The sequence below is a fragment of the Durio zibethinus genome, chromosome 16, assembly GCF_047325235.1.
Source record: "Durio zibethinus cultivar Kanyao isolate XHJ-2024 chromosome 16, ASM4732523v1, whole genome shotgun sequence".
Taxonomy (NCBI): Eukaryota; Viridiplantae; Streptophyta; class Magnoliopsida; order Malvales; family Malvaceae; genus Durio; species Durio zibethinus.
In genome coordinates this window covers 3,939,939-3,954,975 of record NC_143177.1, presented here as the reverse complement: position 1 = coordinate 3,954,975, position 15,037 = coordinate 3,939,939, and the positions used below count along the sequence as shown (strand labels likewise).

Here is a 15,037-nt window from a genome sequence, read left to right as displayed (position 1 = left end):
TAAATTAAGTTTAATGGGTAGATTTGAAATTTAATTTTTTAATTTGGATTAGGATTGAAAGAATTTTTAGATTGAAAATTTTGAGCCAAGTTTAAGTAAATATATAAATTATTAATATCAAATATGAGTCTAACTCAAATTCGGACTTATGAACATCTCTAGTGACAAAGTAAAAATTTTTTTTTAATAGGATCATAAATATATATATATATATATATATATAAAACAACTCCAATTATATAAACATGATGTTTTTGTTTACTATGTTATTAAAGAAATTTTTATTTTAAATTCAAAAATTTTATATAATATTAAGTTGTTATTTTGATTAAACAAACTGTAATGAAATATTATCTCATATGATCTAATCATCTTTGATTTGTACGGAGTTATTTTGGAATTGTTTATTAATTACTTTTGCTTCTATTTTGTTACAATAATAAATACTAATTTTTTGAATGAACAAAATTTAAATAATAATAACAAAAATTAAAATTTTATATGGTTAGATATATGTCAAAATGATAGGAAACAATTATACTTGAATGTAAGTTACATATCACTTTTTAATCAAATATTCTTATTAAGTATGGTCATAGTCATACTACTACAAATATTAAAATTTTTAAGATTTTCTATGTTTTTTTTTTAAATAGATAAAATTTTGCATTTTTGACCCTTCTCTTTTAAGTTTTTAAAGTTTTTTTTTTTTTTAATGGAATCAACTAAATAAAATTACAAAAAAATATTACTGCTTCTTTATATATAAAGATAATATTTTTGGAAATTGACTCATTCAAGTTCACCTGGCTACGCTTTTATCCATGATGGGTGAGTCATACTTAAAAAGCAAAATTCATGCTCCATGATAAGCTCATCAACTTTAATTAAGGGATGACAAATTTATTCGTACTTAGTAGGTTCTAACTGGATTAGACTATTTAAGATTAATTGTTTATAATTTAATTTTAAATTGGATTAGATCGAATAATAATAAAAAAATTTTGAGATCAGATTTTAGATAAATTCGTTTCGATTCGACTTGATATATATTTATAAAAAATTATTTTTAATTATTTATTTAATTTTATATTTATATATATTTTATTTATTTAAATTTATAATTATATTAAAAAATAATATTTTATATTTAAAAATTAATATTTTATTAATTTTTGATCAGATCAAGTCGGATACGATTTTATATAATATCAAATCAAATTAGATTTGAATACAAAATAATTTTAAAAAAATCAAATCAGATCTAATTCAAATATTATGAGAATAAAATCAGATTAAATTCAAGATGAGTAAAAACTAATCCCAACTCGTTCCATTGCTATCCTTAATTGTACATGAAATTCATGCCATACATAAGTATGTTATCACTACACGTGACGGAGATTATTACAAATCAACATGCCACACAAAACGGACGTGGTTTATAATTTTACCGAAGTCAAAAAATTTATATCTGAATTTGATAAAATTTAAAAATATATTTCATATTTAGAGCATAGGTATAAATTTTGTGATTTAAAATATTTGATATGAAATAAATATGATATGAATACACAAATTTTCAGTTTTAGCACAATTCCGACATGAGACATAAGTAGGAGCATGCATAATTAGAGATGTCAATTTCATTTCAAATTCAATAAAAATTTTAATTTTTTATTTGAATTAGAACATGTATAAATATTAAATTTTGAAAATAAATATAAAGATAAATATGAATGTGATTTTGAAATACTCGTCAAATACAAGAACAAGGGCGAGTAGCATAGCACCTGCCCTAATCCGTACTCTATTTCTATATTTTTCATATATTTAATAAAAAGAATTATTACGGTCTTAAAACTATTTGCAAGTTTTTGTTTTAAATTGTTATTTAAGCTTGTTTTAATGTGTGTATTGTATCTGTTTTAAATACGTATTATTTGTAAGTTTTTTCTTATTTTAACAATTATTGAATTTTTTGCTATTTTTTCTTATTTTAACAATTAATTCAATAACTGAACTTATTTTGATCTGCAACCAAAAAGATATTTTTATATATTTTAATTATCGATTAAATCAGTTGAATAATTCAATTAATTGAATTAAAATATATTTATACTTCTAATTTTTAAGATGCTTTAAATTTTATGTCGCTAGAGTTTTTTATTTATATGATGTACTTTTTATTTATGTTTAATATTTGAATTTTTGAATAACTTATACATATTTGAATTATAAAAAACTATGTTGTATTGTCCAATAACTAGAACCGAATTATCATAATTTTTTTTAAACTTGATTAATGATCAAAATGAATCTATTTTTTAAAAAAATCTTAAACTTAGGTTAAATTCTTTGGTTACATGCCAAAATAATATTAACGTCCTTAAATTCTTTGGGTTACATAGTAACATCACAAAACTTAAATTCAATTACATTTCATCTCAATATCTACATTCTCCTTAGAAACAGTGTCAGAATCATCACCTGGAAGGAGGCCAAGCAGCGGCAAAGGCAACAATGAGCTGAGATTGCAAAGTATTATCAAGGTGGCTAAATTATCAAAGTTATCCTTCGTTACACCGAATACCTGGGTCAGACCAGCACCTATTAGACCGCCGACCACACTGCCTCCATTTGATATGGACATCAGAGTTGCAAACAGTGTTGCTTCCATTCCTTCTGGACATAGTTTTGCTGCGAGTACAAGAACCGGCATGAGAGAAGCCTGCATCGTCATGAGATGTAGACAAAATCAGCAGCAGACTTGAAATGAAATAAATAGAAATAGTTGAACAGTCGAGGCCATGATATCATAACTATCTTAGTATGGCAGACATTACAAGCCTAGAGTAGGACTGATTGAAAAGGGCCACTCGAAAATTGCAAACGAAAGACCTTAAATTATTGTAGCGTACCTAATGAAATTCCTTTTCTTTTATATATCATCAATTTTATATAAAGGGTGAAACCTTAAAAGGAACCTTCTACAAGGTAGTAACTCAAAAAAGCCCTACTATTTCATCTAGTATTCTCGGCACTTCTGCCTGTCCAAATACAGACAACGGTTGCCATAAGCAGATATCAATTGTTCCTATTACATATTAAAGCAAATAAGTAGAAGAAGTAAACTTAAATTACCTGACCAAGTACAGTTAGAATCAAAGAATCCCCAATTGCAAACCACTCATCACTTATTCCAAACTGCCGGTTCAATCCAGTGACAAGAAAGACCTAAGCAAAGACAAAATTATATAGGAAATGCATATAAGCACAATATGCAAATGAACCTAAATAACTTTAAGCAAAAGTAAATCACAACACAAACCTGAGTCATTCCAAGAACTGTACCAAAAATTGTTGTGGTAACAAATATCTTTCGCAGTGAAACATTTTTTAAAAATCCATTATACAGTCCAACTCCAACCAAAGATGCAACTGAAGTAACAAGCTTGACACGTCCTAAAAATTCTGGGGTGAAACCCAATTTATTTGTGCTGCAATGAAAATAACCTTTGTTGCAGATACGAGTAACTAATAGAAAAATCAAGCGATCAAAAAGAAATTTAAACAAAGTAGCAGAACTTACGTGAAGTAAAACATGGCAGAGTCTGACACTGGTGTTGCCTGCCACACGAAAATAAACACTGTGGGAAAAAATACATTGGGCTGTCTGACAGCATTCCACAACAGAATAATACTCTCTCTTGAGCTTTCAAGAAAGCTAGGATTGGCCAAAAGAACATTCTGCACCCTTGCTGGGCCAGTCACACGCTGTTCTTTCACAAGAACAGCAACAGCAGATGTCATCAGCGGTAGCAATGCAGTGACACCAAAAACAAACCTGAGACATTAAATTGGTAAAAATGATTAGCCAGATTTGCCTTTTGTCCTTGCAAATCATATCAATATACAAATCACCTTAACTACCTTACACCATAAGTATCCACCAGAGAGCCACTAGAATAGGAGCTCACAATTCCACCAAAAGCTGAAGATCCCCAGCATAGAGATTGAAGAGATCCTGACATGCTTTGTGACTCCCCACGAGCCCTCTCCACAACCATGGAATCTACAACCTACACCATGCATTAGTTTCTAACATCATTTCAGAAACATGACTAGAATATGAATAGGATAACACTTGAAGAAAGAAATTACAAGACTAGCAATAAAAAATACTTTTTGAGTTATAGTGTAAATGTGCACATGCTCATGAGGTCATGTGTGAGCTTTCAATTTATATATATATATATATATATATATATATAGAGAGAGAGAGAGAGAGAGAGAGACAACGCACTGAAAATAGTGCCTGTTATAATAAGGCATACTGTTATAATAAGGCATACTGTTATAATAAGGCATACTGTAGCAAAAAAGTTCACAACTAATTCAAATGCTGCTAAAATTTTCTTCTGCTTGGTTTGACAACTGTGTTCTACAGGAGTTTAAGAATTTTTTATGCTTTACATGTGAGCAAAACATGTACAGAGAAAGTCTCAGGCTTTCAGCCCCTTGAGACTTGTAAATGGATCAACTTACTATTTTATTCTCAAGAACACCTTAGCTTGACATCAATTCATGGTTAATTTAGAGGTATCAGCCGAGGATCATGCAATATTTCTCTTATATATGTTGGCTGTATAGAATGCCTTGACTTAAAAAATAACCAACTTAGATCACATAAAAGCATTGTTGCGGGAAAATATGCATCACAAGAAAAGTGCTGCTATAAGAAATCATAAACCCGTATATCGCCCTTGATAGAAATAATCATCTTCAGTGAACAACTTAAAAAATTCTGCAAAGCAGAGTAAACTTACAACATCTGAGAAAGCAACAGAAAGAGATCCAAGAAGTATGCAAAATGCAGCACCATACTTGCTGTCAACAAAGGTGGCCATCAAGCTCCATGAGAGTGCACCAAGAAGCCCTGATAGAACCAAGTATGACCTTCTCCGATAACCAAATAGTGGGATTGAATCACTGAGAAAACATGGTGTTGCTCAAAGCAAATCCAGAAACAAAATAAATTCTTCAAAATTGTCATAGATCACCAGAAACAGAAAGAGGTAGTTAACAGAGTCGCACCTAATAAACCCATAAAGCGGCTTAACAAGCCAAGGTAATGCAGAAAAACCAGATATCAAAGCTGTCTAGTCAACCAAGTATAAGCTGTCAGTACTTTAAGAAGATAATAAGATAAATATGCAATTAATGCAATGAAAACTCATTAAAATGCTATTCTTAAGCTGCTCTAACTTATCAAATGAAGCTTACTCTTTAACATGGTATTAGGGCCAAAGAGTCCAATGCTAGAATCCTCAACATTTTTGTTTCATAACTAAAATCTAATAAATTAAAATTACAAATGCAATTCTTTTGGGAAACAAAATGTATGAATTTACTTTATAAAACAATTATCTCAGAATTAATGTTGCATATTTTTCTATCTGTTCATTTTTAATTAATTCTGATTTTGCACTCTACCGTTTGCTTTTACTTAACAAGTTTTAGCAAGCAACCAAGTGAGCATTAGCTCAAATGGTATGCAGAGCACTGAGCAGACTACTGGAGGTTGGTGTTCCAGAGAACTTAATGTGCAAAACACTTCTTAAAAGCTTATATAAAGCAAACATCTTTAATAATTCTGATAAAGCAAATGTAAACCGAACGAAAACAAAATCATACTTGATTAAAATGAACAAAATAAAATCACGCATTTTGTTTTCCATTTAAATAAAATAAAGCCTAGTTTAACTTAAAGCAAGTGCTAAATTATCAATAAAAACAGCTTGAAAGTCAGTAAAAAAAATAAAGAAACATACTTCTGCAGGATCAAGATGCAAATCATCCTTCAAGTAAAAGCTAACAGCAAGCCTTGACAGGCCTAAAACGCCTTGAACGAAATACACCATAGCAACCGCGACATTGTCCGGCGACAAATCGACGCCGAAACATTTCAATCTGCCGGCGCTGTTGATGTACTTATTCTTCTTCCTAGAACTCCCACCCGTACTAGTCGAAGTACTCGTCTCTGGTTCCATATCTGTCGCTAAGGTGTCGGCCTTTCCAGAACCTTATAAAAATAAAATAAAATTAAATGAAAATTCTTCTCTCTTTTTTTTTTTTTTTTCTAGAAATGAAAAAAGGAAGCTTACTATTTCTGGAATCTAAAAACGGCTCGTCTTCTCTGGAAGAAAGCTGGAGGGCAACGGACATGATTTTTTCCGACGACACTTACGGCGAAGTTTGCGGCAGTGAGAGTGACAACGGAAACGATCGGTATGCGGTGGCGCATTTGATGGTAGAGGGTAAGAAAGGAGAAGAGAAATTGAGGAATTTGGAGGGTACGATTGAGGTCAAGGAGAGAGAATACGGAGCCATTAACTTGGAGCCTTTAGTAAAAGGGTAAAGTCTTAATGTCAAGGACCTAAATTATACTGAAATTAACTTCATACCCATGTGAGGCTCATATTATTTTTATTTATTTAAATGTAATTAAAAATATAAATTAATATTATTTAATTATTTACATGTTTAAAATATAAAATATAATTAAAATATCAAATTACAATAAAAATAAAATTTTTAATTAAAAAGTTGATAAAATTTAAAATATATGACAAATAATATTAGATGAAGAAAAAAATATCTAAAAGATATTGTAAATAATATTATTAAGAATACGAATAAAATATTAAAATAAAAACTAAAATTCTTATTAATTCAAATTAATTTTGTTCAATTTGCATCATCTTCAATTTTTTTTGTTATTTTTATACACATGTAAATTTATGTAATTTTAAGATAAATTTTATTTATTTAAAAAAAACAATGATTTTAAATGTTTTAAATAATATACGTTGTAACTTACTTGTGTATACATTTTTTTGTATGAGTTTCAATAATATTCTGATTTGTAGCATCTATATGACTTTTCAAATGTTTATGTTTTTCGGATGTTTTGAAATTGACATCCAATGCAGAATTGTATTCTTGTAAAAACTAAAATGAAATAGTATTATATTTTGAGTAAGTAATAGTATTAAATTGTAAACAATTATTTAAAAAAAATTATTAGCATAAAGTTTAAATGAAATGTATTAAACTATTTATCTTTTATACGTTTTCAAATAATTATCAACTTTCTTTTACATAAAGTATCTCATAAACATGTGTAATAATTAATCTTGAACTTTCATGAAAAAAATTGTAATCATTAAGTTCTACATCCAAAATATATGAACGACCCATTAACTCTTTCAATTTTTTTCCATTTTGACGTTTCCATTATACCATGAGTGAATTTTATATAAATTTAATTAAATAATATTGATATTAATATGAATTTAAAAAATTGTTATGAAAATGATATAATCTCATTTTTCATTTGAAATAGTTGCCTAACTGTATAATTTAAAATTCAATTAGCTTTTCCATTAAAAAAGACAAATGATACATTGCTAATCCTATCCAATATGTAGATAATAAACTTATACCTACGATGGAACATTAATAATATTCAAACTTACTTTCAATTGAAAAAACAAAAAAAAAAAAATAAATATTCATATGATTATTTTTTAAAAAATTACTTATTTAAAAAAATCTCAATAAATTTTACTTATATTGGCATATAACGATAGTAGAATTTAATGATATTTTACAACTAAAAGTTGGATTTGACTTACATAGTCCTTGAAGCATAAACTCCATCAACTTCTAACATCTTTTTTCAATGCATCACACATGACAAATAATACCATTCACACCTTATGTTGATTTGCATTATAATATCTTGACAAGTGAACTTTTTCTCTTGTTAATAGCAAAAGTAAGAAGCATTTTCTTAATTATAATTTTATATATATTTAAATTGAAATATATTTAACATCCATAGTTCTTACCTTGCATGAATTATCATTTATGACATGAAAAATAAAAGTTATCAATCTTCTATTTGCAAATAATATTTCTTTAGAAATATGACTTCTTTTGTTGGTGTCAGATATTCTTGGATTTGAGAATTAGCAACAATTTGAGTGTATTTGCATAAAAAATTATAATATGTATTTTGTAAAATGCATTATATCTTTTTGAGTGCTTCAATTTTTTTTTAAACAACTATATATTTACTATTGATAAATATGTAATTATCTATTTAGAATTATAGCAACTTTAAGTATATCCAAATTCTTGTATACCTTTGTTGCTAACATAAATGACAAATTGTATTTACCTGAATTAAATATTCAATATAAGAAACATTAATTAAATAATTGGGATTAAAACTAAATTAATTAAAATATATTTTTGTTAGTTGCCTCTGAATTATTTGACAATGGCGAATGTCACAACTAATATGATGGTTCATTTTAGCCTGTCAAAATACTATCATCAAGTTGATATACAACTCCACTTCAAAAAGCAATTTTCATTGAGTTTCAATTATGAGAAAAAATCAATATATTTAGTTAAATAATTAATTTGACATTTGCATTATCTAATTAAGTATTTCTTAACACATACTTGGCATTTTTTATTTCTAATACCCTTTTTGGTTACTTTTTCACCTCAAACATTTTGATTAATGATTGAACTTATCTTGTTGAATTTTCTAATGACATCTTTAAGATTAAAATAGTTTCAAAGCATAATTAGTTATATTAATATAAATTACAAAATTAAAATGCATTATATAAAGTTGAAGTCAACGAACCTGTCAAATATGTTTTATCATGACAACATAATTGAATAGCATCAAACTCAAGAAATTCAAATTTATGTAACTTATATGAACTATTCAAACCATTAACAAGCATGGCAAATGCATTGGGTTTGAAGTAGACCATCAAATTGTTTTTCATCGTTCGATAGGAGATAGATATATTGCAAACTTTGATATCTTGAATTATATAAACATTTCCTTCCATTAGCAATGTATGATACTTGTTTGTCAAATTTTTAAATGACATTGCAAGAATGTGATCATTTTGTTAAAAAAAAATTGTCTATTACATAATTTTATTGTACATAAAATGAATAATCTATTATGTAGAAATTCTTACTTTAATCTTCTATTAGTTTCCAATTGTTGAAATTTATCATAAGTATTGATAACCTTAAATCATGCCTTATAATAAAAGAATAAAAATTTTGAATTAATTAAATATTAAATATAATTAGAATAAAAATGCACAAAATTTGTAAACATATATATATATACATTTAATAATTAAATATTAAATCAAGTGTGTTACTTTTAGAAAACATCATCAAAAATTTTAGTGTAAACAACATTATTTGTGTATGAATGAATATCATGATAATTATTTTCAATTAAAAATTTTAATCCCCTGGTGGTGTTTTTCTAAAAGCATCGACATATAATTGGTTATGGATGAAAATCGACTTTGGCAAATATGCGTCGACATTTTCAAATGTTTGTCTTGACTCTTGTTTATGGTCATGGCAAAACTAACTTTGATTACGAACTATCTTCATGTTAGAGTGAATAGTTATCTTGATTTTAAGAGGGATATTTCTATTCAAGGGATGAAAAATCAACTCTCCACATTAGTCACAGTTATTGTCTCAACTTTAATTACCTTGGAGCCTAATTTTGTGATAACCAATTTAGTACCATTACAAAGTCCAACGCTTTGATTTATGTTGTGCAAAAGAATAATAAGAACCCTAACTTTTAAATCAATTGCATGATTAGGTACTTCGGGAAACTTAAATACATTCAAGAATTCTAAATGATATAAAATAGATTGTTCTTTAGCATTAGTAGAAGCAGGTGAAATCCTATCAGCATTGAGATATTTTTCACTTCTCTAGGAAGCCTTGAAAGTATGTAAGTATTGAGTTTATCAACTACTTTATTAGTTGGTGCTAATATAGCTCAATCCTTTAAATATGATGGATTATTGAATGTATTTTTCAAATTACGATATATATAATCAACAATCTACCTAATTGAATCATTCCCATGCGAAATTAAAAACTCATTTGAAGTATTAATCCATGTTAAATTTTCACTTCTAATTGATCCAACTAAAGGCAACCTACCATCATCTAAGTTTAATAACCATTAGCTAAACTTTAATATTGAGTTACATGAATGATTTCTCAATCTCATATTAATCAAGAAAGTAAATATTTGACAGTGGTCTCAAATTTCAAATCTAAAAATTGTAGTAGTTATAATGTCACTTCTACTACCTTAAGAAACCACTAATAATATTTGCATAAAATCTTCTCTTAATATAATAGTTTTCCCTCAAAAAAGTTTTTTATTTTGAATTGACATTCTTAAAATGTATAATATCTCGTAACATAAAATCAACAACTTTCAGTGCATATTTATGTGCCATTGGAGCTTCATGACATATTATCAAAGTTGTTTTGCAAATAATTTAGCAAGTGGACTACATTGCTTAACATCACAGCATGAATCTTTATTTAACTTTATAGGAATTTTAAATCTAGAGTGTGTTGTTCTCCTTTTAGGCAACAATAAAACAACAATACCTAAAAATGTAATTGGAATAATGATATTATCTCGAAATCGAATCTTAAAAATAATTGTTTTCTATAAAAATGTCTTTACAATACCTCCACTTTTATAAAAAAAAATCTGTCACTAACATTTTCCACAAAATGAACAACAACATCGTATATAACTTTTTTATCATTGTTAAATTCATCATACAGGTTATTATGATCTCGTAATAATGCATCTCTATCATAATTCATTTTTTCCAAAACTAAAAAATTAAGTCATAAATGACTGACAAAAAATTTAGGTAAGAAAGAGTCTTAAACTTTTTTAATAATCTTCCATTTTGTTTCATTATTTTCTCAATCTTAAACAAATAGTTTTGTAATTGTTCAAGAGTCAAATTTAAGTTTGGTCATCTATATACCATTCTTTGTCGATATAAAATATCTTTAGAGAAAAGCTCCTAATTCTTGTTTCATAACTCATTCAGTTTTATAACTTCACAAAATAAAAGAATAGTAACAAATAGATCACGTAGTTGATGTTTGATAGCCCGTAGAGATGCTTCATGTAATGTTTCATACCACTCATAATCACCTTCAAACAATCCTAATGCTTTATAAACATATTTATAAGTCAAATAAATAATCCCATCAACTGTCATTATATCTTCAAAGGATTTAGTACTTTTTATGACATTGAAGAGTATCCTTAAAAAATATCTTTCACCAAAAAATGAATGATGTAATAAGTTTATCGACAGACCTTCTTCTTTTTTTAAATTTCCATTCATTCTTATTTTTGCACCAAATCCACTTTGTTGGGAAATCAATATAGGTTAAATTTCTTGCATCCTCATGTAACTTATTTGTTTGCATCCATTCCATGAACATTATATTATTTACATTTAGTCTGTTCAAATATCACATAAATCTTCATTATCATGAAAAATGATATTTTGTTCAAATGATAGATAGAATGTTAATTGTTCTACTCTAAGCTTATGATGTTATATATCAAATTAAAATATTCTCTAACATGTTCCAAAAGTTGTTAAATAATGACAACCTAAGTATCTTTTGATCTTATCAACCTTAGTGACAATTTCTCTATCAATTTCTTTGTCGATCGATGCATTCTATTCAATCAAACATGTTGTTTTATCTTTTCCCTTATACATATACTTAAACAAATATTTGATGCATCTAGACTAGTTGTACAACTTAACATTAATATGAGAATCATATTTTACAACCAAATTAACATTATGAGAAAAAACCCATGTATTATCAAAATTTAATATCACTTACAATTACAGTTTTTTGTCATTTTTTAGTCTATAGATAGGAAATCCATATTCACTAATAGTTATTTGGGATTGAAATTTTTTTTAGTAATGCTTGGAACACATGTCATTTACTATGCATAAAGATGTCATCTTTGCATTTCCACATGAGTCATGCATCATGAATTGAACAATTATTTTGTAAGCAATAGAATCTATTTGCTTATCGAGAAGCTCTGTAGATATCAAACGATCTATTAAGGATATATTTGTTGGCTTATCATTTAGAATAAGAAATAATGTTATGTAGGCAAGTGGTAGACCTTTTTTTTAGAATGCAATATTGTATATTACTATGTCAAGATATTTGTAAATTTAGTCATTGTTATTTAAGAAAAAATGAATAAATAAATTTTGTAAAAGAAAAAAACTTGATAACTAGCCCTAACTTGCCTAAAATGTTTTTCTTTTGTCAAGTCTTTAATTAAATGGTCCAACTTAATCTTAAAGACTTTAATGACAACATCAAACCTATTTTCAGGCTTTTGTCCAGGGATTAACTTCAAGAATTCTTTAATCTCATGCCATTTTAGGTTAAATGTGAAAGTTAAGAACAAATCTGGAAGACCTGCCAATCTACATATTGCCATTGAATCTTGATAATTTTGAACCATATACCTTGGACTTTCTTCGCAATTGATGGTAAAATGATCTTTTTCTCAATAGAAAAAGGTCTTGTATCTCTTTTCAAGATTGTCTCTTCTAATCCTTGTAAAATGTCACACCAAAACTCTAATTATTTTTCATTACCCAACTATATCTTTCTGCTTGCATACTTATGAAACAATTAACCTAATATTGTTGGGTTAAATGACAACTACCAATTAGAGTATTACTTTCATTTTCTTGAAATTGTAATCGAAAAGCATGGTATTGTTGTTGGGTAAGTTTTTTTTTTAAATTTAAAATTTCTATTTTTTTATGCATTATGTTAGTGTGATGCCCATCATCTCCTTATAAAAATATTAACAGGTATTAACATTACCATAAAACTTGGATGTAGTTCACTCATACGTCATAAAGCCACTTCCATGTTCTTTTATAACCACATATCATTTACTTATTAATTCATCACCATTTTCAACAATTAGATCAGCAACTTCTGATGCAGTTGGCAAAGTATTCTATCGATCATTTTTTATGCATGTACTAAGCAGCTTGGTATTTATAAGTACATAATCTAACTCTCGAAACCTATCTTTTGCCACCCTAAATACTCTTATTGATCGGTTGTGCTCATCAAGCATTGCAAGCAACCCACAAATAATTTTAGCATCCAAACTATTGTTAGATTCATTGGATTTTATGGTTCGAACCTATTGGTAACCTCATTTTATGTATCATATATATACAACTATGTAAAATTTGGTCTTGCACTATTGGTTACCAATAAAGAGCCTATCTTATGATGGTTTTGTCCACCAATTTTAAAAATATATAGACCACCACTATCATTAATCTTCTTATCTATGATCCCACCAGTAAGGTGAATGCAAACATGACGTTATATGCTTTAATGTTATCTCTAAATTTTGCAGCACATTGGCCTCCATTATGATCAAGCAAATGTTTTAAGAAATCAAAGAGCTCTTTTAATATAGGTAGTTGAACTTTTCCATTAAGACAACATAACCAAAACCTTGGATTCATTGCATTTTTGTGTTTATCGATTCTCTTATTATGCCACGTTATTGCTCCATAATTTCTATAAACTTCTATGGGTCATCCAAAGTTTCATGGTTCCAGATATTTTTCTATAAATAATCTATAATTATAAAAATTTAGTATTAATTAAATTAATTTTTTAACTAATATAATATAACTTATTTGTAACTTACTTGTGTATATCACTTGATCTATAGTTCCTTCACAATCAAACTAAACTTAACAACCATCTACCTTTATAAGTTTTTCACCATCTACATTAACGGTTTAAATTTAAATAAAAATAATAGAGAAAGATTTTTTTATTTTTTAAAAAAAATGATTTGTTCATACAATGAATATATATTACAAAAAATAGTATTTTTAGTGAAGAAAAAAGTTATCACTAAAAATATAAAATTTAGTCACTAAAATTTATAGTGATTTAATAGATGAAAATATGAGAATTTATAATTTCAATCTATGCCATAACATCATTTTGAATGCATTCAATTTGAATTGGTATTTTTCCCATCACGATTATCATCATCATTATAGTGAAGAAACCCCACTACTCGTCGTATTTGGTTTGGTATTGCTACTACGCATGACTTGCGGTCATGATGATATTACTGAGAAACGTCTTTATCAGAATATTTTTGTTTCTCACTTCGGGCAATTAGTAATAATTTTTCTATGGACTTTTGAAAATCTGTTTTATGTAACTTTTTAGAGTCGTCACTTGTTGTCATAAATAACTCCATCACTATTGTATTAGTGACAATATTTATTAAGTTACCACAATAGTGCTTTTTTTTGTGACACAAATTTTGACACTAAAAGTATTAGAATATGTGACTAAAATAAGTTGTCACAATAACTCATTTTATTGTGACAATTTTTTCTACTCAAAAAATTAAAATTAGTGATAAAAAAGTTGTCATGGTAATAGGGTTTTCTTGTGACAATAATATCGACTCTAACAATATAGCAATAGTTATAAAACTATAGTCACTCACGTTATTTTTATTAGTGACTAGTGTTCATTAAAATAGTGTTGAATAAATTATGTCACAAATATTAAAATTATTTCTTGCAATAATTATTGTCATTGATAAATTAATTATTTTCACAACAAAATTTGTCAATTTATAAAAAATACTATTATTAGTTACTATAAAAAATAAATTGTCACAAAAACTTGCATTTATAATTACAAAATAATAGTGACTAAAAAGTTATTTCAAAATAAAATATGATTATAGTGACATATAAATGTGGTCACCTCATCTATTTTAAAAATAAAAGAAAATGATAACAATAAAGATAAATAAAATACCATATCTATATGTATCATGTTTTTAATTTCCTAAATCCAATCTTAAAAGTAATATCCAAAATACAATTATTAATAAAACCATAATAGTATTTTTCTACCAAAAAGCAAAATAATTAGTAAAAAAAAAGTTTTAGTCCACAAATATGATAATGTCTAAGTGAAAATCCAAGCTAGAAGTCCATAGTTAATCCCA

The 15,037-nt window shown here is 27.1% G+C and overlaps 1 protein-coding gene across 1 annotated transcript; it reads right to left on the bottom strand.

Annotated features, from left to right (window-relative positions):
- Positions 1-2,306: 2,306 nt before the first annotated feature.
- Positions 2,307-6,433, bottom strand: LOC111298509 (Major facilitator superfamily protein). Its single transcript, XM_089745200.1, has 9 exons — positions 6,168-6,433; positions 5,835-6,085; positions 5,098-5,162; positions 4,830-4,992; positions 3,934-4,082; positions 3,593-3,847; positions 3,332-3,500; positions 3,145-3,237; positions 2,307-2,731 (listed from the first exon to the last, which is right to left on the bottom strand). Exons 1-9 carry the CDS (start codon positions 6,226-6,228, stop codon positions 2,432-2,434), a joined length of 1,506 nt encoding a protein of 501 aa, XP_089601326.1. The 5' UTR covers positions 6,229-6,433; the 3' UTR covers positions 2,307-2,431.
- Positions 6,434-15,037: the final 8,604 nt, after the last annotated feature.

What these genes read in the sequence shown, in the direction of transcription:
- LOC111298509 (XM_089745200.1), bottom strand. Translation starts at nt 6,228, where the DNA reads ATGTCCGTTGCCCTCCAGCTTTCTTCCAGAGAAGACGAGCCGTTTTTA. An exon ending in TGCATCTTGATCCTGCAGAA is followed by an intron (nt 5,163 to 5,834) that starts GTATGTTTCTTT and finishes TTGGTTGACTAG; the next exon opens with ACAGCTTTGATATCTGGTTT. An exon ending in TTCTAACTGTACTTGGTCAG is followed by an intron (nt 2,732 to 3,144) that starts GTAATTTAAGTT and finishes ATGACGATGCAG; the next exon opens with GCTTCTCTCATGCCGGTTCT.